The sequence below is a fragment of the Somniosus microcephalus genome, chromosome 9 (genome assembly GCF_052327205.1).
Source record: "Somniosus microcephalus isolate GS21.2 chromosome 9, FLI_Smic_1.0, whole genome shotgun sequence".
Taxonomy (NCBI): Eukaryota; Metazoa; Chordata; class Chondrichthyes; order Squaliformes; family Somniosidae; genus Somniosus; species Somniosus microcephalus.
Window position 1 is genome coordinate 239,862,203 of NC_140995.1, and position 24,428 is coordinate 239,886,630.

Consider the following 24,428-nt stretch of genomic DNA (forward strand, 5'->3'; position numbering starts at 1 on the left):
TACAGTTTTGGTCTCCTAAGGAAGGATATACTTGCATTGGAGGCATGGCTTTTCAAAGGCTCAGACTTAACCCATTCAGGGTTATGTGTTATTTTCCAAGAGAGTGCTCAAGAAGGGGAGATATGGAAGTTACCACAAAACTAATTGCAAGCACTTTTGTCTCGAATGTTGAAACCACCATGTAAAACCACCAAGCCTGAGCATCACTTGTTTCTGAAATTGGAATTGATAAGATGAATTGATAAAAATAAAGTTGCTGTTTCAAACATTAAAGGAAAGATCTACCTGCAGTTTAAAGATAATAATTAAAATTTTCATTAAAGGAAACTGCTGGAAAGCAGTCCAGGAAGTCCTGCCAATTGCTGTGTAGAAAGGAAGAAAGTTTTTGGAGGGGAAATAAAATTGAACATCAACGAAGCCTGAAATATTTCTATTTGGATTTGGGATCATTTTGAAATGATAAAATGGACTGAAACACAATATATCGGTTTATTTTAGTAAATAACAAGGTCCTCTAAAATAAAGAATAAATCAACAAGATATGTTAATAACTTGGACCAAGTGGAAGCATTTGATCTATGTTTTCTATTTTTAGTATTGAATTGGACAATAAAGTTCTTCCAGGGGTCATAAATAAGAGAATCAAGGGATGTGGGGATAGTGCAGAAAAGTGGAGTTGAGGTAGAAGATCAGCCATGATCTTATTGAATGGTGGAGCAGGCTCGAGCTGCCGAATGGCCTACTCATGCTTCTATTTCTTATGTTCTTATGAAGTGTCCTTACTACCTGTTAGTACCATGAATTACTGGGCAGGTTTATGAAATGGCTAGTCAGGTGCTAGGGCTGACCAATTTCACAAAAGGGTCATACAATGAGTGTAGGACATTTATTTAAATATTATGAGCTTCTTGAATCGTTCCGGAGCACAACCTGGACACCTACAGCAGAGGAGCCACAGCAATATGGTGGGCTGCACATAGAGTCATAGGGGGAGAAATTGGGATTCGCCCCGTTTGGGGCACTAGAATTGGCGCTGCGCAAATTTTATCGCCAGGCGCAACTTATCGCCACCTCGAGCGATATTGGGTTGCTGCGCCCCTAAAGGTGATTGTGGCATTGATTCAGGCGCTGCACGGGAGTCTTAAGGCGCTAACCCGGCGGCGCTACTCAATATGTCGGCGGCCGGGCGCAGCGCAGGTGCTGTCAATAATCGATTACCCCGAGACATGCTGGCGCTGGCCAGCTCTTAAAGGGGCGGGTCAATTAGGAGCAGCAGCCACACTCTGCGCCTTGTAGGCCTCAAAATCAGCGCTGTGCTTTCTGTGGCGTTCCAGACTTTGAACATATGGAGAGGGTGAGGCAGAGAGCGGAGCGCTTTACCGATGGGGCATTGGATGCTTTGGTTGGCGAAGTGGAGCGCCGGCGAGCTGTGCTGTACCCCGACAATGGCAGGAGGCCTCATCAGAGCGAGTACCGCAGGGCTTGGAGGGAAGTTTGTCAAAGAGTCACCTCAAGCAGCGTGGTGCCCAGGACTCCTGTGCAATGCAGGAAGAAGTTCAATGACCTCACTCGGGTCGTTAGGGTGAGTGCCTTTTTCGCCATCTTCTTCATCCCTCCATCTGCACCTGACATTAAGGCCAGAGGGTGCGCGAAGCCCCAATGGCCATCTGTCAGCCAGCACCCATGGCCCTTTCTGGAAACACACACGCACATTCAGCTCAATGCATAATGGAAGGGCTATTCAACCATGGGGGGCATGTGATGTCAGCTCAATGCATAATGGAAGGGCTATTTTACCATGGGGGGCATGTGATGTCAGCTCAATGCATAATGGAAGGGCTATTCTACCATGGGGGGCATGTGATGTCAGCTCAGGCCAGCATGTTTCATCACTTCCTGCCCTTTCTCCTGCAGGCCAAGCTGGCCAGGAACCGGAGGGAGCAGCTTCATACCGGAGGAGGCCCTCCTCAGCTGCAGACACTGACGGACCTGGAGGAACAAGTCCACCAGATTGTTGGAGGCCGGATAATTGGTCCTGTCACCACTGGAGCTGCCGACCCCATTGTGCACAGTGATGGTAAGGTCATCACCTTTTTGAACTCTCTCCTTCCACTTGTTCCCCCCACTAGCATGCTTTTTCACTCTGGACCCATGTCAGAGCATTGCAGCACTCATGCATCCCTTGCTGCCACCCTGTCCTTTCGCTAAAGCCACTCTTCAACCTCCCTGCTTTCAGCTGCTGCATCACCAGCTCGGGAGCCAGGCCCTCAAGCTGCCACTGCCACTGACTCCGGAGGCGACGAGCAGGAGGAAGCCTGACCATCCCTGCCACGCTCAGGCGAGCCAGCCCCTCTGCAGACTGGGGAGACTACTTCCCTGGAGGGGAGCGGGGGGGAATGCTCTGAGGAGGAAGCAGTTCCAGGAACCAGCGGGCTGCAGCAACGCAAGGGGGGTAGGGAAGCTCGGGCGTCTCCCCGGAGGGCGAGTCAGACCGCGAGTACTGCTGCACAGAGCGCAGAAGAGGTGCGTTCCCTCGCAGAAATGAGCGCCCAGGCTCGGCTCAGGCACACTGAGCTCATGGCAAGGATGCCTGAATCCATCGAGACACTGGCAAGGAGTGTCCAAGACTTCGGGGCAGCACAGGCAAGGAGTGCGCAGGACTTCTGGGCAGCACAGGCAAGGAGTGCGCAGGACTTTGGGGCAGCACTGGAAAGGACTGTCCAGGACTTCGGGACAGTACTGGAAAGGACTGTCCAGGGCATCGGGACATCACTGGAAAGGACTGTCCACGGCTTCGGGGCAGCACTGGAAAGGACTGTGCAGGGCTTGACCGAAGCACTGGCACCTGCCACGCAAGTGCTGAGTGCTGCCACGCAGTCACTCGCTGGTCTCATGCAGACGCATATTGAGGCCACGCGAACAATGACTGCTGCCACCCTCGCTGGATCAGGCGGGACTACCCGGGGCCCTTTCAGCACCACAGCAAGTCATCAATCTGTGGACCAGCCGATTGGTGCGCATGCTGCGGTGCTGCCCCGTCAGAGTGCCAGTGTGTCGGTCGACCAGGAAGCTGCTGTCCGCTCTCAGGATGTCAGCATTCCTGATGCCACCGCTGGCACGTCTCCACTGCAGTTGCCACCACCTGCAGGACGGACTGCTTCCACCCATGCACAGTTGGAGCAGTCAGCATCCGGGCCCTCCAAGGCCAGAAGTCATCCAGGACGTCCCTCAGGGGCACCTGCGCTTTCGGACAGCCAGCAGGCCTCCCCCAGCCTTGATGCAGCCACTGGGGTCCCATTACGGAGGAGCTGCAGGGAGGGAAGGGGCCGATCTCGCAAGAGAAGTAGATCACCATCAAGGGGGAAAGAGTAGAAGGTGCAGCTGAGACGTCTTATTTGTAGAAATCAAGGCCGTGGATGCTGGTTTGAATGTTAGTAATGTTTTGGATAGTCTCCCGGGTGTGCGATGAACTTATGTGTTAGTGTGTTAGTTTTGCTTTCCGTAGCCATTGCTTTGTCATGTTGGAAGGAAGCACATTTTGCAAAATAAACAGCTTTTTTAATTTACATTGGCCATGTCTGCTATTTACTTTCACTGCCCTTCATAGGCTTTGGGTTATCCGGACGGTTCCATTCCTGCTCTTCGAATGGCTCCAAGCATTCCATCAGAGGGGCCTAGAAGCAGCTTGCTTTCAGCCTCTGACGGATGGCCCTTCCAGTTTGTACCTCCCTCCCGTCTTGGTCCTCCTCCTCCTCCTCCTCCGCTGGTGCTTCAATGTCTGGTGGCATTGGCTGGGTGCGTAGGATGGCGAGGTTATGCAGCATGCAACAGACAACCACGAAGTGGGAGACTCGCTCTGGTGAGTACTGCAAGGCGCCTCCGGAATGGTCGAGACAGCGGAACCGCTGCTTCAGCACACCGATTGTGTGCTCCACAATGTTCCTCGTTGCCTGATGGCTCGCATTGAAGCGCTCTTCAGCAGGAGTGCTGGGCGAACGGAGCGGGGTCATCAGCCATGGGCACAGAGGATAGCCCTTGTCACCGAGAAGCCAGCCTCCTGGGTGAGCCGGGGCCTCGAATAGGTCTGCAACTGAAATCTGGCGCAGGATGAAGGCGTTGTGGCTGCTGCCAGGGAACTGCGCATTGACTGCGAGGATCAGCTGTCGGTGGTCACAGACCAGCTGAACATTCAAGGAATGGAACCCCTTGCGGTTGCGGAACTCCTCCGGATTCAAAACAGGCGCCCGCAAAGCCACGTGCATGCAGTCAATGGCGCCCTGCACCATGAGGAAGTCCGCTATTGCTGCGAAGCCCTCTGCGTGCTCCCGCTGCTTCTCCAGTGTCACAGGGAAGGAGATGTACTGCCGCCTCCTTTTAAATAGGGCATCTGCTACTTGACGGATGCAGCAATGCACCGCAAACTGCGATATGTTGGCGATGTCCCCAGTTGCGGCCTGAAAGGAGCCACTCGCATAGAAATTCAGGGCAACAGTCATCTTGACAGCCACCGACAGAGAGGTCCTGCACCTTATCTGAGGCTGCAGATCTGGCTGAAGCAGGTGGCACAGCTCAGTCACCACCTCCTTTCTGAAGCGCAGCCTTCTAAGACACTGCTCCTCTGACAAAGACACTGCTCCTCTGACATGTTCAAGTAAGAGAACTGCTGTCGGAAAACCCTGGCAGCGTAAGGTCTGGTGTGGCGACGTCTGTTGGCCCTCCTCCGTCTGGCCATTCCTGCCCCTCTCTCCCTGCGTCTCTGTGCCCTTTCCAGATGGTTCAGCAGCAGGATGTTCCCCTCCAATGCAGCCCCCATAATAATAGCAAACAAGAAATTGTTAACGTTGCAAATGCTCACCAGCAGCAAGGTGATGGTCAGAAGGCTGAAGTTCCTCTGGCCAGCGCTGGCTCACTGGTGCAATGGCTCTCAGAGTGCAGCTCAGCAACTCTGTGAAAGTCTCGAGGAAGTTGTGCTCCCAAAATGGCTGCCGCTTTTATACCAGTGCAGTCCCCTTTAAAGAGCACCCCCCCCAGCCCAAGAGCGACTGGGGAACGTTCCAGGTAAGCAGTCCTTATTAGTGCCAGATGGAACGGAGGGGCGCAACACTGAATTTCCGGTCCGGGGCACCCAAAAGGCGTTGCACACTGAAATAACGTCATGATCTGCCTGTGCCCGCGAGCGGGCGCTACGGTTTAGCGCCAGCGCAAAATGCCCACTCAATATGGGAGGAGGCACTGGGTTCACTTCGCCCGGCCGAAAATTGGCTAACGCCCCACTTCTCGGCCTCTTTAGGCGCTAATTGGAGGCGCTGCCAACCGAATTTCTCCCCCTACAGCACAGAAAGAGGCCCTTCGGCCCATCGTGTCCACCCCGGCCATCAAGCCCTGTCTATTCTAATCCCATTTTCCAGCACTTGGTCCGTAACCTTGTATGCTATGGCATTTCAAGTGCTCATCTAAATGCTTCTTGAATGTTGTGAGGGTTCCTGCCTCTACCACCCTTTCAGGCAGTAGGTTCCAGATTCCAACCACCCTCTGGGTGAAAAAGTTTTCCTCAAATCCCCTCTAAGCCTCCTGCCCCATACATTGAAACTATGCCCCCGGGTTATTGACCCCTCTGCTAAGGGGAAAAGTTCCTTTCTATCTACCCTATCTAATACCCTCATAATTTTGTACACCTCAATCAGGTCCCCCCTCAGCCTTCTCTGCTCTAAGGAAAACAACCCCAGCCTGTCCAGTCTCTCTTCATAGCTGAAGCGCTCCAGCCCAGGTAACATCCTGGTGAATCTCCTCTGCACCCTCTCCTCCAATGCAATCACATCCCTCCTATAGTGTGGCGACCAGAATTGCACACAGTATTCCAGCTGTGACCTAACTAGCGTTTTGTACAGCTCCATCAAAACCTCCCTGCTCTTATATTCTATGCCTCCGCTAATGAAGGCAAGTATCCCATATGCCTTCTTAACCACCTTATCTACCTGTCCTGCTGCCTTCAGGGATCTATGTTCATGCACACCAAGGTCCCTCTGATCCTCTGTCCTTCCCAGGGTCCTACCATTCATTGTGTATTCCCTTACCTTGTTAGTCCTCCCAATATGCATCACCTCACACTTTTCAGGGTTAAATTCCATTTGCCACTGTTCTGCCCATCTAACCAACCCGTCTATATCGTCCTGTAGCCTGAGGCTTCCCTCCTCGCTATTTACCACTCCACCAATTTTTGTGTCATGTACGAACTTACTGATCATACTTCCTACATTCCTATCGAAACCATTAATGTACACTACAAACATTATAAATATAATTTATAAAGATAGGTGCAGGAGTAGGCCATTCGGCCCCTCGAGCCTGTTCCACCATTTAATGAGATCATGGCTGATCATCCAAATTCAGTACCCTGTCCCTGTTTTCTCCCCATATCCCTTGATCCCTTTAGCCTTAAGAAATATATCTAACTCCTTCTTGAATATATTTAATGAATTGGCCTCAACGGCCTTCTGTGGTAGAGAATTCCACAGTTTCACCACTCTCTGGGTGAAGAAATTCCTCCTCATCTCAGTCCTAAATGGCTTACCCCTTATCCTTAGACTGTGACCCCTGGTTCTGGACTCCCCTGCCATATAAAAATAGGGAGGTATTGCTTCAGTTGTACAAGGTATTGGTGAGACCGCACCTGGAATACTGCATACAGTTTTGGTGTCCATACTTAAGAAAAGACATACTTGCTCTCGAGTCAGTGCAAAGAAGGTTCACTCGGTTAATCCCGGGGATGAGGGGATGGACATATGAGGAGAGGTTGAGTAGATTGGGACTCTACTCATTGGAGTTCAGAAGAATGAGAGGCAATCTTATTGAAACATATAAGATTGTGAAGGGGTTGGATCGGGTGGATGCGGGGAGGGTGTTCCCGATGATGGGTGAAACTAGAACTAGGGGGCATAGTCTTAGAATAAGGGGCCGCTCTTTCAAAACTGAGATGAGGAGGAACTACTTCACTCAGAGGGTGGTAGGTCCATGGAATATGCTGCCCCAAAAAGCTGTAGAAGCTACATCATTACATAAATTTAAAACAGAAATAGACAGTTTCCTAGAAGTAAAGGGAATTAAGGGTTACGGGGAGCGGGCAGGAATTTGGACATGAGTCTAGGTTCGGATCGGACATGGCCCTGTGGGAAGCGGAGCGGGCCCAGGGGCCGTGTAGCCTGATGCTGCTCCTATTTCGTGTGTCTAATTCTGTTAGATTCGGGAGATGGTTCTGTGATAGTAGATTGGTGGTTAGGATCAGATCAGCCATGATCTTATTGAATGGCGGAGCAGGCTCGAGGGGCCGATTGGCCTACTCCTGCTCCTATTTCTTATGTTCTTATGTTCTTATCGGGAACATCATTCCTGCATCTAGTCTGTCTAGTCCTGTTAGAATTTTATAAGTTTCAATGAGATCCCCTCTCATTCTTCTAAACTCTAGCGAAAGAAGCCCAGTCGACCCAATCTCTCTTCATACGTCATTCCTGCCATCCCAGGTATCAGTCTGGTGAATCTTCGCTGCACTCCCTCCATGGCAAGAACATCCTTCCTCAGATAAGGCGACCAAAACTGCACACAATACTCAAGGTGTGGTCTCACCAAGGCCCTGTACAACTGCAGCAAGACATCCTTGCTCCTGTACTCGAATCCTCTCGCTATGAAGGCCAACATACCATTTGCCTTCTTAACCGCCTGCTGCACCTGCATGCTTACCTTCAGCGAATGTTGCACAAAGACACCCAGGTCTCGTTGCACTTCCCCTTTTCCCAATCTATTGCCGTTCAGATAATAATCTGCCTTCCTGTTTTTGCCACCAAAGTGGATAACCTCGCATTTATCCACATTATACTGTACTGCATCTGCCACGTATCTGCCCAATTACCCAACCTGTCCAAATCATACTGGAGTTTCACTGCATCCCTCTCTGTTACCTCATCAAAAAACCCGATCGAGTTAGTTAAACATGATTTGTCTTTAACAAATCCGTGCTGGCTTCCCTTAGTTAATCCACACTTGTCTAAGTGACTGTTAATTTTGTCCCTGATTATCATTTCTAAAAGCTTCCCCACTACCAAGGTTAAACTGACTGGCCCGCAGTTGCTGGGTTTATCCTTACACCCTTTTTTGAACAATTATCCAGTCCTCTGGCACCACCCCCATATCTAAGGAGGATGAAAGATTATGGCCAGTACCTCCGCAATTTCCTCCTTAACCTCCCTCAGCATCCTTGAATGCATTCCATCCCGTCCTGGTGACTTATCAACTTTAAGTACAGACAGCCTTTCTAGTGCCTCCTCTTTATCAATTTTTATCTCATCCAGTATCTCTACTACCTCCTCTTTCACTATGACTTTGGCAGCATCTTCTTCCTTGGTGAAGACAGATGCAAAGTACTCATTTAGTACCTCAGCTAGGCCCTCTGTCTCCATGCGTAGGTCTTCCTTTTGGTCCCTAATTGAATCCACCCCTCCTCTTACTACCCATTTATTATTTATGTGCCTATAGGAGACTTTTGAATTTTCTTTTATTTTAGCTGCCAATCTATTCTCATACTCTCTCTTTGACCCTCTTATTTTCTTTTTCACTTTCCCTCTGAACTTTCTATATTCAGCCTGATTCTCACTTGTATTCTCAACCTGACATCTGATATATGCTCACTTTTTCTGCTTCATCTTACTCTCTATCTCTTTCATCATCCAGGGAGCTCTGGCTTTAGTTGACCTACCTTTCCCCCTCGTTGGAATAACATAGTAACATAGAGATAGGAACAGGAGTAGGCCATTCGGCCCTTCGAGCCTGCTCCGCCATTCAATGAGATCATGGCTGATCCTCGTCTGAGATCATAGCTGATCTTACCAGTTCAGTACCCCGTCCCCGCCTTTTCTCCGTAACCCTTAATCCCCTTAGCCTTCAGAAATATATCCAATTCTCTCTTGAAAATATTTATTGAATTAGCCTTCACAGCCCTCTGTGGCAGGGAATTCCACAGGCTCACCACTCTTTGAGTGAAGAAATTCTTCCTCATCTCTGTTTTAAATGATTTGCCCGCTATTTTTAGACTGTGGCCCCTGGTTCTGTGCTCCCTGGCCATTGGAAACATTCTCTCTGAATTCAGCCTGTCCAGGCCTGCCATAATTTTATATGTTTCGATGAGATCCCCTCTCAATCTTCTAAACTCCAGTGAGTACAAGCCCAAACTATTTAATCTCTCTTCGTAGGTCATTCCCGCCATTCCAGGTATCAGCCTGGTGAATCGCCGTTGCACTCTTTCCATGGCAAGAACATCCTTCCGCAGATGGGGCGACCAAAACTGTACACAATACTCCAGATGCGGTCTCACCAGCACCTTGTACAGCTGTAGTAAGGTATCCCTATTCCTATACTCGAACCCCCTTGATATGAAGGCCAACATACCATTTGCCTTCTTAATCGCCTGTTGCACCTGCATGCTCTCCTTCAGTGACTGGTGCACAAGAACACCCAGGTCCCTCTGCACTTCCCCATCTCCCAATCTATTGCCATTTAGATAATAATCTACCCTCCTGTTTTTACCCCCAAAGTGGATAACCTCGCATTTATCCACATTATAGTGCATCTGCCACGTATCCGCCCATTCCCCCAACCTGTCCAAATCGCACTGTAGCCTCCTGACATCCTCATCAGAGCCCACCCCTCCTCCTAGTTTAGTGTCGTCAGCGAATTTGGAAATATTGCATCCAATTCCCTGATCCAGATCATTTATATATATTGTGAACAGCTGGGGTCCCAGGACAGATCCTTGCGGCACCCCGCTGGTCACTGCCTGCCACTCTGAAAACGAGCCGTTTATTCCAACTCTCTGTTTTCTATCCGCCAGCCAGTTCTCTATCCACGTTAATACTTTGCCCCCAATCCCATGAGCCTTAATTTTGCATGACAATCTTTTGTGTGGAACCTTATCGAAGGCTTTCTGGAAGTCAAGGTACACCACATCCACTGGCTCTCCCCCATCTATTTTACCAGTTACTTCCTCAAAAAATTCCAGCAGATTAGTCAAACACGATTTACCCTTTGTAAATCCATGTTGACTCTGTCCGATCCTTTCCCCATTTGTCAAGTGCTCCGCTATTTTATCCTTAATAATGGACTCTAGCATTTTGCCCACAACCGATGTAAGGCTTACTGGTCTATAATTCCCTGCTTTCTCTCTACCCCCCTTTTTAAATATTGGGGTAACATTAGCTACCCTCCAATCCACGGGTACTGTTCCCGAGTCAATGGAGTTCCGGAAGATGATCCTTAGAGCATCTGCTATCTCCAGGGCCACCTCCTTAAGTACCCTAGGATGTAGTTTATCAGGCCCCGGGGATTTGTCGGCCTTCAGTCCCCTCAACTTACCCAACACCATATCCCTAGAGATACTAATTTCTGTCAGCTCCTCCCTCTCATTAGTCCCTATGTTTGCCGATATTCCTGGGAGGTTATTTGTGTCCTCCTTTGTGAATACAGAACCAAAGTATGAGTTTAATTGGTCTGCCATTTCCTTATTCTCCATTATATATTCTCCCGAATCGGACTGCAGGTGACCGACTTGGGATTTTACCAGTCTTTTCCTCCTGATATACCGATAAAAGCTTTTGCAGTCTGTCTTTATTTTTGCTGCAAGTTTACTTTCGTATTCTATTTTCCCCTTCCTGATTAATCCCTTTGTCCTCTTCTGCTGTATCCTGTACTGCCCCCAATCTTCCGGTCTGGTGCTTTTTTTTGCCAGTTGATATGCCCTTTTTTTTGATTTTATGCTGTCCCTAATTTCCCTCGTTATCCACGGTTGAGTCACCTTTTTAGGTTTATTTTTATGCCAAACCGGTATAAACATGTTCTGGAATTCTTCCATTCTATCTTTGAATGCTTGCCATTGTCTATCCACTGTCAATCCCCCCAGAAACACCACCCAATCAATCTTACCCAATTCCCGTCTCATACCCTCGTAATTCCCTTTATTTAAGTTCTGGACCTTAGTCTCTGATTCAATTTCCTCACTCTCCATCTCGACTGTACCCGAACCATCTCCTCTTTAAAGGCAGCCCATTGTTTGATTACAGTTTTGCCTGCCAATCTTTGATTACAATTTACCCGAGCCAGGTCCGCTCTCAACCCACTGAAATTTGCCTTTGTCAAATTAAGTATTATTACTCTACATTACTCTCTGTCCTTTTCCATAGCTAATCTAAACCTTATGATGCTATGATCACTATTCCGTAAATGTTCCCCTACTGACACTTGCTCCACTTGACCCACCTCATTCCCCAGATCCAGATCCAACGATGCCTGCTTCCTCGTTGAGCCAGGAATGTACCGATCAAGAAAGTTTTCCTGAACACACTTCAGAAATTCTTCTCCCTCTCTGCCCTTTACACTATTCCTATCCCAGTCTATATTAGGATAATTGAAGTCCCCATTATTACTACTCTATCGTTCTTGCAGCTTTCTATAATTTCCAAAATGACTTTCCGATTATTGAGCTTGTTAAGCCCGCCCAGCACGTTTCCCGGCCAATTGTAGGAAGCAAGTCTGATGACGTAATTTATGACGCGTCATCAGCCGGTTTCCTTAAAGGGATCATGCCCAAATTTACTTTCACATTTGTGCTTTTAGAGTTCTACAGCTTGAAGTGCTGCAAACACTGACAAGCACTGCACAGAGAAGAATGGCTGCACCCAGGCTCTCCCCTGACTCCCTCCATAGGGAGTCACAGCACACATGGAGGTCCTCTTCCCTTCCAATGGGTGGAACAGACCTCCCCAGGACACCAACACACCAGGGCACAAGCAGGGATGTGGTCAGGAGGACCTGGCTGGAGTGGCGCAAACCTTTCAATGATCTCAGTAGTTCACGAAACGTTACTGCAAAGACACATTCAACCTCATCCTGCTGTGCCACTCATTACGTCCATTTCTCCAAGGGTCAAGCCAGTGTAACTGCGCGTTCGGTTGGGTTTGACAATCTGGCAGGCTTTCCAAGGGTGCAGGGCGTCATTGACTGCACACATGTGGCCCTTAAGGCACCCCATCACAATCCAGGTATTTTTGTCAACCGCAAGGGCTTCCACTCCCTCAACGTGCAGCTGTTGTGTGACCACAAGAAGGACATTTTGCATGTTTGTGCCAAGTACCCTGACAGTTACCTTGACTCCTTCATCCTGCGCCAGTCTAGTGTGCCTCCGCTCTTCAGTCCGCCAGGCCAACTTAATGGATGGCTACCTGGAGACAAGGGCTATCCCCTGAAGATGTGGCTAATGACACCATTGAGGAACCCATCCAACGAAGCTGTGGAGCGCTACAACTCGAGCCACATTTCCACAAGATCCATAATCTAGCAAACCATCGGCGTGCTGAAGATGCGCTTCAGTTGCCTGGATAGATCAGGTGGAGCCCTGCAGTACTCAGCAGCCAGGGTCTCCAGAATGGTTGCGGTTTGCTGTGCACTTCACAACATGGCACAGCATCGTGGCTTGCAGATGCCTGAAGAACAAGTGGCTCATCACATAGCCTCCTCAGATGAGGAGGAGGAGGAAAGCGACAACGACCAGCTTGCAGAGACGCATCAACCAGCGCCAGCAGCATGCGAGTACATTGCTGGCTGGGATGCAAGGCACGCACTCATCTTGGCCAGATTTGCTTAGCCTAGCCAATCAAGCACTTTTGCCTTGCAGCTTCTTAGCAGAGCATCGACAATGGCCAAGAACCTGCGGTTCCTACCACTCTGACCACCATACTGACAATTGCAAGTTATCCTAAGCCCTCAATGTGGAAGTCCCATTAGCGATATGACACACGCCACAACTGCAACAGATGACATCAGAATTTTTAATGACAATAACCAACTGATGGCTTTTCAACATTAAACATAACACTTCACCCAAGTGACTACCCTTGTGACTACTTGTGCATTATCTTCCTCTTACGCGAGCTCCTACGTGGTGCTTCCCCTGTGGCTTCACTTTCTTGCTGCTCCTGTCTCGACACCTTTGGCGGGCGTCCTCTGAGGTTGCGAACCTGTGAGGGCTCGGCAACAGTCTGCTGCTCCTGCAGCTGTGCAGGGGTTGAGACGCCGATCTCAGTTGGGTGGGGACTCTGGTGGGGCTCTGACTGAGGGCTCTGCAGTGGCATGGTCGTGTGAGCGCTTGGAGAGGAGCCCCCACTTCCTTGTTGTATGCCACCAACATCCCTCTCATGGGTCAACCCCACTTCAGAGCTAGCAAGTGGCTTGACAGCACCTTCCTGCAATTCAAGGGGGCCATGAGGACCCGTTTCGGTACTGGAAGTCCTACTCCAGAGGACTTGCCTGAAGGTCTGGTTTGTTTGCTCAAGAGCTGACCATCGCTCCTCAAGAGATATCAGTCTATTCTGAACAAATACCATGTTTTCCATACCCTGGCGACTAAGCTCCTCCATGGACGTAGCCATCCTCTCCTCTACCGTAGCCATCTTCTCCTCTACGGTAGCCAGCCTTACCATGGAGGTAGCATTCCTTTCCATGGAGGTTGCCATCTTTTCCGTGGTGATGCGTTCATGCGCCAACGCCTCCACAAAGGCTCTGCTCATGTTAGCGATGGACTCCTCCATTCGCTCCACAATCGCAGCGACCCTGGAGACAAAACCTGCCAGAGACTCCTGCACCTCTTCCTGGAGTTCCAGCATGCTCTTCTTCTGGATGGAGGCAGAGGGTCGACATGCAGCTGAGCCGAGCTGGCAGAGTCCTGCGCCCTCTGACTAGGACTCTCCACTGCTGTCCCTGTCTCCACCATCTGCATATGCTCACTTGTGAGCTGTGATACACCAGGTGACAACACTGCACTGTCTCGTGAAGGTACCACCGAGGTGTGAGTGTCTGCGCTGGTGCTGGGTGCGCTGAATTCTGCTGACGCTGCGCCCTCAGAGATTGCAGCTTCCTCTGAGGAGTCTAGAGGCTCAGGCTGTTCCTTCTGGATAGTGGGGAAGGGGCTTTTGATGGTCCTGTGGGGGAGTAAAGGAAAGAGTCAGAGATGTGAGGCCAAGGTTACATGCACATTGAATATTGCAGATGATCAAGTCAATCTGTTAGAGCATCAGAATCATTATCAGTGACTCATGCAATGTCAGTGACAGAGATGATAAACTATTCTGTCACCAGCTTGCTCTGATGCACCCATCTGTCCGACTCCCACTCGCGCATCCTCCTCCACTCCCACGATCTCCAGGGCTGCCTCCTCCCAGGGGGTGAGCTGGGCTACTGAGGGTGGCCTTCCTCCTGTCCTCGCACTTTCCCTCTTTTTGTGAGCTCTCTTTTCCTGCAATAAGGGAGACAAGTGGAGTTTGAGTGAGAATGAAGGAGTGAGTGCAGAGAATCCATATCATTGATGGTTAGAAGGAGACAAAGATGGAGTGAGGTGGCAAGACCAAGGGCCCTCCCTATGTGTTGTAAGTTGTTTTCATAGCATCACAGCGATAGGGAGTGTGCGGGCTGCATTGTCGAATAGTTAGGTGAATGTGACCATAGAGAGAGAGGGAATGGGTAAGGGTGCAGGGATGTCAGTGTCAAGTGGAAAGTGGAGGAAGAGGTTGTCAAAGCTGAGTGCTGGTGAGGAGAGGCAATGGGGATCAGATTGAGGGTGATGGGAAAGTCATACTCACTTTTCCAGTGCGCAGAAGGTCATGAAACCTCTTCCTGCACTGCAGCCAGGTTCTGCGGCACATAGACAAAGAGTTGACCTCCTGGGCCACTTGCATCCACACAGCTTTCGCCTGCTGGGGAGGCATCTTCCTCCCTGAGGAAGGGAAGAGCACCTCCTTATTTCCTCTTGCTCCCTCCACCAGAGCTTGCAGGGTGGCATCATCGAACCTTGGTGCAGACTTTGGCCTACTGCAGGACATATTGGCTGGAGGAATCTATCACAGCAAAGGGCATAAGATTTGCAGTCTGCAGAAGAAGCAAGGCTGCTTGCAGGCCTTAAATCCAGCAGGACTGAAGACATCATCGGAGGCGACTTTCAGGATGGAAAGACTAAGTGGGCCAGGGGTTCCCACACGCTGGAAATCAATTGCCCAATTAGGGGAAAATCGCATATTTTTCGCACATCAAATTAGAGTCGGGTGGCTAACACGAAAAGCGGCTGACACGTCCCCAGCCCGCACCAATGACAAAATCGAGCCCACAGTCTCTGTCACAGCTGGGGCAGACATTGGTTGAAAAGACGGGTGGGTGGGGTGCTTGGGTTGACATGCGCTCCTTCCGCTGTTTGTGCTTCGTTTCTGCTTCCTCCCGGCGAAGAGACTCGAGGTGTTCGGCGCCTTCCCGGATGATTCTCCTCCCCTTTGTGCGGTCTTGGGCCAGGGATTCCCAGGTGTCAGTGTGGGTGTTGCATTTTTTCAAGGAGGCTTTAAGGGTGTCCTTGAAGCGTTTCCTCTGCCCACCTGTGGCTCTCTTGCCGTGTTGGAGCTCCGAGTAGAGCACTTGTTTTGGGAGTCTCGTATCCGGCATGCGGATGATGTGGCCGTCCATCGGAGCTGATCGAGCGTGGTCAAAGCTTCGATGCTGGGGATGTTGGCATGAGTGAGAACACTGACGTTGGTGTGTCTATCCTGCCAATGGATTTGGAGGATCTTGCGGAGGCAGCGTTGGTGGTACCTCTCCAGTGCTTTGAGGTGCCTGATATACATGGTCCATGTCTCTGAAGCATACAGGAGGGCGGGTATCACTATTGCTCTGTAGATCATGAGCTTGGTGCTGGATTTGAGGTCCTGGTCTTCAAACACTCTCTTCCTCAGGCGACTGAAGGCTGGACTGGCACACTGAAGTCAGTGTTGCACTTCGTCATCGACGTCTGCCCTTGTTGACAGTAGGCTCCTGAGGTTTGGAAAGCAGTCCACGTTGTCCTAGGCCTCGTCATAGATTTTGATAATCAGGGGGCAGTACTGTGTGGCGGGGGCAGGTTGGTAGCGGACCTGTGTCTTACGGATGTTTAGTGTAAGGTCTATGCTCTCGTACGCTTCGGTGAAGGTGCTGACAATGGTTTGGAGTTCGGCCTCAGAGTGTACGCAGACGCAAGCGTCGTCTGCATACTGTAATTCGATGACAGAGGATGGGACAACCTTGGATATGGACTGCAGGAGACAGAGGTTGAACAGTTTCCCATTTGTTCTGTAGATTAGCTCCACTCCAGCGGGGAGCTTACTGAGGGTGAGATGGAGCATTGCAGCAAGGAAGATCAAGAAGAGCGTTGGTACGATGACACAGCCTTGCTTGACCCCGGTCCATACGTGAATTGGGTCTGTGGTGGATCCGTTGGTCAGGATCACAGCTTGCATGTCGTTGTGAAGCAGGTGGAGGATGGTGACAAATTTTTGAAGGCAGCCGAATTTGAGGAGGACACTCCATAATCCCTCACGGTTGATGGTGTCGAAGGCCTTTGTGAGGTCAAAGAAGGCCATGTACAGTGGTTGGTGCTGTTCCCTGCATTTCTGTTGTAGTTGACGCGCGGTGAAGATCATGACCATTGTGCCACTTAGCAGGCGGAATCCGCGTTGCGACTCTGGGAGGAGCTCTTCAGCCACTGGGAGAAGGCGATTGAGGAGGATTCTTGCGATTACTTTCCCTGTGGCAGACAGCAGGGAGACTCCTCTGTAATTACTGCAATCAGACTTGTCACCTTTCTTGATGATGGTCATGATTACGGCATCTCTGAGATCCCCTGGCATGCTCTCCTTCTTCCAAAGAGAAATGAGTTCATGTTTTCGCGCCAATAGTGCTTCTCTGCCATGTTTTAGCACCTCGGCGGGGATTCCATCTGCTCCTGAGGCCTTGTTGTTCTTCAGTTGTCCGATGGCCTTTTCAACCTCATGCCGGGCTGGGGTTGTGCTGGGGTGGTGGCGGGTAGCAAGCTGTGGGATGGAGTTGAGGACACTTGCGTCGAAGACAAAGTCTCGGTTAAGGAGATCTTTGAAGTGCTCCTTCCAATGGGCATTAACTGCCTCTCTGTCCTTGATGAGTACCTCTCCGTTTTTGGACTGCAGTGGGGTAGGACCTTGGGTGCTTGGGCCATAGGTGGTCTTGACTGCACTAAAGAATCCACGCACATCATGGTTTTCGGCTAGCTGCTGGATCTCCTGTGCTTTCTCCACCCACCATCTGTTCTTTAGGTCGCAAGTTTTTTGTTGGGCCTCGGCCTTCAGGCGTCTGTAGAGCTGCTTTCTTGCTCTCGAGTTCTGTTGCTGTTTCCAGATCATGAATGTTTGCGCTTGCAGCTCATTAGCTCCTGGATCTCCTGGTCGTTCTCGTCGAACCAGTCTTGGTGTTTCCTGGTCGAGTGACCGAGCGTCTCTTCACAGGTGCTGATTATGGAGGCCTTGAGTGCAGACCAGGTGCTGTGGACACTCTGTGTCTCTGAATCACTGGGGGTCATCAGGTTGGTTGTGAGGCGCAGGCTAAATAGGGTTTTCTTAGCAGGGTCTTTCAGTGCTCCAGCGTTGATTTTCCTGCGGCATTGCTTCTGTTGCCGCCACTGTTTTGAGGCTACGTTGATGGAAATGACAGAGATTAGGTGGTGGTCTGTCCAGCAGTCGTCAGCTCCTGTCATGGCGCGGGTGATGCGGACGCCCTTGCAGTCCTTCGCTCGGATGACGACGTAGTCCAGCAGATGCCAGTGCTTGGAGCGGTGATGTCTATGCCTCACCCTAGTGCAATCATACCAACTAACAACACATAAGGGTAGCCACTTGGGTGTTTTAGCCAATGTTCTTGCAAAGTTCTGTTAATGTGCTGTCAAAAATTGAAATCTTTATTTTCAATACTTTGTATTCTTGGACAGATTTGTGAGCACCTTTGGAAGTGGCTTAGTGAGTTGCAGTGAATGGTGAGACATAATGGTACCCCCCACAATACTTGGGCATTGTAAGGATACTTTGGGCTGGATTTTACCTGCCAAGATGAATTGGGGGCGGGACTGCTGCCTTTGGGTTCTAGTCCCACCCCCAGCAATGTCCGACGCACATACGCTATTTTCCCGATTGGCCTTGTTAAGCCCGTCCTGCGGGCTTGCCGGCCAATTAAGGAAAAGCCGGTGTCAGATGACGTCAGTTGATGACGCTTCATCTGCCGGTTTTCTTAAAGGGACATGTACCATTTATTTTTGACAGATGATCTGTCAGTGTTTGACAACTTTGAGGTGCTGTCAAACACTGACAATCACTGTACAAAACTAAGCCCATGCACCAAGGCTCTCCAATGACTCTCTCCTTAGGAGAAAACATATGGCAGCTGCAGGTGAGGTTACAGTAGCGATCTGTCACTTCTCCCAATGAGGTGAGGCCACATAAAAACTTCAAAGCTTGTCACCTACAGAAAAATCTAAACACATTAAAAATGACTTTCCCAACATCTCCTTACCTCTAATACTCACCAGTGTCCCATTGGATCCTTCACACCACTTCTGCAGCTGTCATCTATACACAAACATTACAACAGATCCACAGCACGCCTCACTTACCCTGGCAGAGTTCCCCGACGTTGGAAGCCCGCAGCAGAAGTCTCAAAATGGGAAAAAACCTGTTAACAGCCTGCTAACTACCTGTTAATAGGCAGTTAAACGGCTATAATCCTCTTACTGCTGCTACTGCGCAAATCGGGGACCTGACTCCCGGGAAGATTGTTTGGAGGTGGGTTGGGAGTGGGTTCGGGGCCCGCTACCATTCTTTTTGATTTTGCCAGCAGTCCCGACTCCAAACCCGTCTCCTCAGGGAGGTAAAATCCAGCCCCTTATGTTGTTGGTGTGGGGTGGTGCCGACCTGGCACATCATGTGGCAGCCAGGGTGTATAGCGTCAAGTGAAGTAAATGTGGCCATGGTGAGGCCATCCCTGCCCTCCCGGATAGCAATGTGGTCGGGTGCTGATGCCCTCAGTCCTGTACAGCATCAGTTGATTGTTAGTGTTAGTGTTGTTCTTGGTGCTGCTGGTGTGCTTGGTGATGCTGGTGTTGGGGCAGATTGTGGTGGGATTCTGAGGACCAAGTTGAGAGAGTTTCAAGGGCACCAAGGCTGATGGAATAGATGGCAGGTGAAGTAGAGATGATAGAAGCGATCTGTCAATGGTGAGAGAGGTAATGAGGTCAGACTGGATGGAGACTTGAGTGAAGACTTGCAGCATCCTGAATCTGTAGTGGAAATGCAGTTTAGAGAAGCTAGTGGTTAAGGGAACATATCTCAATCAGCTGGGAGCTTTGACTTGAAATATGAAGCTGTCAACTCATCAGCTGATTCAATGGCCACTGACCTCCCACCTCAGCTTTACAGATAGGGTCTAGGCAAAGGGGGAAACCGGTGGGGACCTGTCAAATCCAAAAAGCTGGGAAAAAACCATTGATAAGTGGCTGTAAACAAGCCACTAATGATTTTAATTGCCTCCCCCACCGCTGCCTGTCGAGTCTGCACAGCGCTGGCAGACCCGACATCGGGAAAGTCTAGTGTGTGCGTTTTGACAGCGGGTTCCCGACCCGTTGTCAATCATTTAAAATTTAACAGCTGACCCGCCACCCGTCCCATCCGCTGAGCGCCAGCAAAATTACGGCCATCCTCTCTCCAGCACTGTAATATTCTCCTTCACCAATACTGCCACCTCATCTCCTTTCTTTCCTTCCCTATCTTTCCTGAACACCTTATATCCAGAAATATTTAAAACCCAATCCTGCCCTTTTTTGATCCAGGTCTCCATTATCGCCACAACATTATATTCCCATGTGGCTATCTGTGCCTGCAGCTCAGCAACCTTATTTACCACATTATGTGCATTTACATACATGCACTTTAAACCTGTCTTAGACCTTCTTGCATTCTCTCTTAGTCTGAGCCCACCTAATACCTTATTATTTCTTATTACAGGAGCTGTAGGGCAGGAATTACAAAATCTAGGATGGGGACGTCATCCCATTCTAAATCCAACATTTTCATGGCTGCAGAAGTTGTAGGACAGACACTTCTTTAACCAGCCTTCACTTCTGGCAGAATTTTTAACATGGCGCGGTTGGGGCAGATCCCTGGCAGACCAAGAGTCCACCCCAAATCCAAGCCCCAGGAAAATGATCCGCCCTCCCATACCACCAGAATTTTTGGGTAAATAAGTCAAAGGCACTATGCACTCAGCCCATTCTCTGTTGATAGCCTTGCCTTTTTTTTTGCTTTGTTCACCCATTAAATATACATTTATATTTTGCAGTTCGGACAAAATGATAACCCACCCTTTCCATTTACTGAAGCTGATGGACACGCTGCGCATTTCCAGTATTTTCTGCTTTCATTATGGTTCATATGGTAGCCATGAATTTACGGTAATGGACCAGCAACACAGTGGTTAAGCATTCAAATCCCATCATGTGCAAAACTGAATTCAATAAAATTAAAAAAATTGTGGGCCAGATTGCAAGAAGATGCAGGTAAATATAAGGATATCCTCTTGGTTATATTTAGGATTGTGTGCATATTAAAGCAAATACACTTCCACATTAATCATGTTTAAATCTCAACATATTAATAAGTTTTACCTATTGTTGGTGGTTCAGCTTCTTGGTAAAAGAACACAACTGATTTTGTGCCTCCTTTCGAAAAGAAATCATCAAAAGGTTGGAGCTGTCAACAAAAAGTATTAATGATGATAAAATTTTTTCAAGCCAAAACTGTGTTTCGTATAAGCACATTTCATTACTGTACTTCATTAAGCTCGTCATGAAAATAAAAAAAATAAAATGGCATCGACACAAATTTTTTCCCCAATTAATTTGTTAATTATTACATCTTCTCCATTAAATTATCCCCTGCAATCATGAACAAGATTAGTATAACTCCCATGGCGGTGCTTACAGATAGTCGGGGGATTGGAGAACAGTTGTTAATATTTCTTCTTCTTAGGCAGTCCCTCAGAACCGAGGATGACTTGCTTCCACATTAAAAATGAGTTCGCAGGTGACTGATGAGTCCAATGCGGGACCTACAGTCTCGGTCACAGGTGGGGCAGACGGTGGTTGAAGGGGCGGGCGGGTGGGGTGCTTGGGTTGCCATGCACTCCTTGCGCTGCCTGCGCTTGGCTTCCGCTTGCTCCCGGCGAAGAGTCTCGAGGTGTTCGGCGCCTTCCCGGATGCTTCATAGATTCATAGAAGATAGGAGCAGGAGTAGGCCATTCGGCCCTTCAATGAGATCATGGCTGATCATCCAATTTCAGTACCCTGTCCCTGCCTTCTCCCCATATCCCTTGATCCCTTTAGCCTCAAGAAATATATCCAACTCATTCTTGAATATATTTAATGAACTGGCCTCCACCGCCCTCTGTGGCAGAGAATTCCACAGGTTCACCACTCTCTGGGTGAAGAAATTCCTCCTCATTTCAGTCCTAAATGGTTTACCCCTTATCCTTAGACTATGACCCCTGGTTCTGGACTCCCCGGCCATCAGAAACATCCTTCCTGCATCTAGTCTGTCCAGAACTGCCAGAATGGGCGGCGCAGACACGATGGGCCGAAGGGCCTCTTTCTGTGCTGTAAAACTCTATGACTCTATGACTCTAATTTTATAAGTTTTGATGAGATCCCCTCTCAATCTTCTAAACTCCAGTGAGTATAAGCCCAATCGGCACAATCTCTCCTCATACGTCATTCCTGCCATCCCAGGTATCAGCCTGGTGAATCTTCGCTGCGCTCCCTCCATGGCAAGAACGTCCTTCCTCAGGTAAGGTGACCAAAACTGCACACAATACTCAAGGTGCGGTCTCACCAAGGCCCTGTACAACTGTAGCAAGACATCCTTGTTCCTGTACTCGAACCCTCTTGCTACGAAGGCCAACATACCATTTGCCTTCTTAACCGCCTGCTGCACCTGCATGCTTACCTTCAGCGACTGGTGCACAATAACACCCAGGTCTCTTTACACTTCCCCTTCTCTCAATCTATTGCCATTCAAATAATAATCTGCCTTCCTGTTTTTGCCACCAAAGTGGATAACCTCACGTTTATCCACATTATAGTGCATTTGCCATGTTTCTGCCCAATCACCCAACCTGTCCAAATCGTACTGGAGTTTCACGACATCCTCCTCACAGCTTACCCTCCCACCCAGCTTTGTGTCGTCTGCAAATTTGGAGATATTACATCCAATTCCCTCGTCCAGATAAATAACATATATTGTGAACAGCTGGGGTCCTAGGACCGATCCTTGCGGTACCCCACTAGTCACTGCCTGCCACTCGGAAAACGACCCGTTTATTCCAACTCTTTGCTTTCTGTCCGCCAACCAGTTCTCTATCCAAGTTAATACCTTGCCCCCAATCCCATGTGCCTTAATTTTGCACGCAAATCTCTTATGTGGGACCTTATCGAAAGCCTTCTGAAAGTCCAAATACACCACATCCACTGGTTCTCCCTTATCTATTTTACCAGTTACATCCTCAAAAAATTCCAGTAGATTGGTCAAGCATGATTTACCTTTTGTAAATCCATGTTGACTTTGTCCGATCCTGTCACTGCTTTCCAAGTGCTCTGCTATTGGGCCAGAAATTCCAGAACGGGGCTTGCAGCGCGTGCAAGCCCCGTATTTGCACTTACCCTGCGCTCCTGCCGATCAGCTTCTGGGACGCCTGAACTTGGAGAAATAGAAAGCACATTCCCGGGCAGCGTATGACGTCACGCCGCCCAGGAGTGCAGCCAGCGCGGACCCAGGAGCGTGCAGTGTAAGTGAGACACGCCCCTTGAGGTCTCAGTTTCACTGGACACGCCCCCAATGTTTCTGTCAAGCTGCTTTGCTTTTTTACATGCAAAGCAGCAGTTTAAATAGGTTTTTGGAAGTTTTTTGAAGATTTTGGTAACTTTTATAAACTTTTTAAAATGTTTACATTATTTTGATTAATCTGATATAGTTTTAAAGAGAATTAAAGCAATTTAAAGACTTTTAAAAGCCCTAAAAGAATTTTTTTAATTCCATTTATTTATTTAGCAATGTCGTCGTCATACGTGTCTTCACACTGTTCCCTTTGGGGAACTGTATGAAGTGGTGGAAGGATTTATGGCCGTGATTAACGCTCATTCCGTGACCGTAACCATCTTTGAACCAGCCATTAGGGCGGTTAGTCCTATGGCGGGAGGGTTTTACGGGCTCCCACAAGCTATACAAGGAGGGGGGGCCACCCACACCCATGGACGCAAATATCCCACTGGGTGTCAACCCAGAATTTAGAGCCGGAGCTCCGACTCCACTTGCCGGGACTGTCTGGAGCGGGGTTCGAAACCCTACCCTGATTTGGCCCAGCGGCGGGGATCCTACCGCTGTGACAAACGCCCAATCCGATTAGCAACGTGAAATGGCAGCATAGGGCTCCAGTCACGGGGAGGGAATAGGCGCAGGAAACGTATGGGTGTCACCTTTTGTGCGGAGTGGGCCTTTTGCGTAGCAGTAAGCATCCCCGCCGCTGGGCCAGAAGGAGTAGGGTTTTGAACCCCACTCCAGACAGTCCCGGCAAGTGGAGTCGGAGCTCCAACTTTAAATTCTGGGTGGACATCCAGCGGGATACTTGCGTCCGTGGGTGTTGGTGGCCCCCCCCCCCCCTCAGATGGGTTGTGGGAGCCCGTAAAACCCTCCCGCCATAGGACTAACCACCCTAATGGCTGGTTCAAAGATGGTCACGGTCACGGAATGAGCGTTAATCATGGCCATAAATCCTTCCACCACTTCATACAGTTCCCCAAAGGGAACAGTGTGAGGATACATCCGATGATGACCTCTTGCGCAATGCACCTCCTTGGACCCTCAGTCGCAGATGCGAGGGGGCAAGTCGTGCAAGTGTTAAATTTTTTATTTTATTGACATGTAAAATGTTGGCCCAATAATTCCCTTCCAAATGCGCTAGTACGGTCGGGGTACTTACGCATCTGGCCGGATGAAATGCCGGTTTTCAGCATGCACAGTGCATGTGGGGAAAACCGGCATTTCCTGTCCTCTGAACGAAGGGGTTCAGAGGCAGAACGCGTGCGACTGCACATGCAGCGCGTGCGCAGTATAATTCGCCGCTTTCATTAATGCTTTCAGTGAGGTCCAGTCATTACAACTTACACATGAAAAAAGCATGGGTACAGTTGCTACAGAGGCTGCGGAGGAAGATATTTCTTATCGTGGAGCTTCTGAAAGTATGTATGTCTGTATATATTCCTTTGCGTGTTATGTATATATTCCTTTACTTATGTGTATGAATGTATTATTTAATTATGACTTTCAGAGAAAGTAACTTATTGGAAAATCATAATTAAAAACATACATTCATAGTAAAGGAATATAAAACATACATACATATACGTAAAGGAATATATGTGGACATACATACATAACTCATTCTCACATTCCATTCACACAGCCACAATTGCT

At 49.1% G+C, this 24,428-nt stretch overlaps 1 protein-coding gene across 1 annotated transcript in view; it reads right to left on the reverse strand.

Moving 5' to 3' along the window:
* LOC147113157 (dynein axonemal heavy chain 8-like) overlaps positions 1 to 24,428 on the reverse strand; it is a 193,127-nt gene that overhangs the window by 20,612 nt on the left and 148,087 nt on the right. The window contains exon 4 of the mRNA XM_085998247.1: positions 20,570 to 20,654. Coding sequence (XP_085854373.1) covers positions 20,570 to 20,654 — 85 coding nt within the window. The remainder of the gene's footprint in view (positions 1 to 20,569; positions 20,655 to 24,428) is intronic.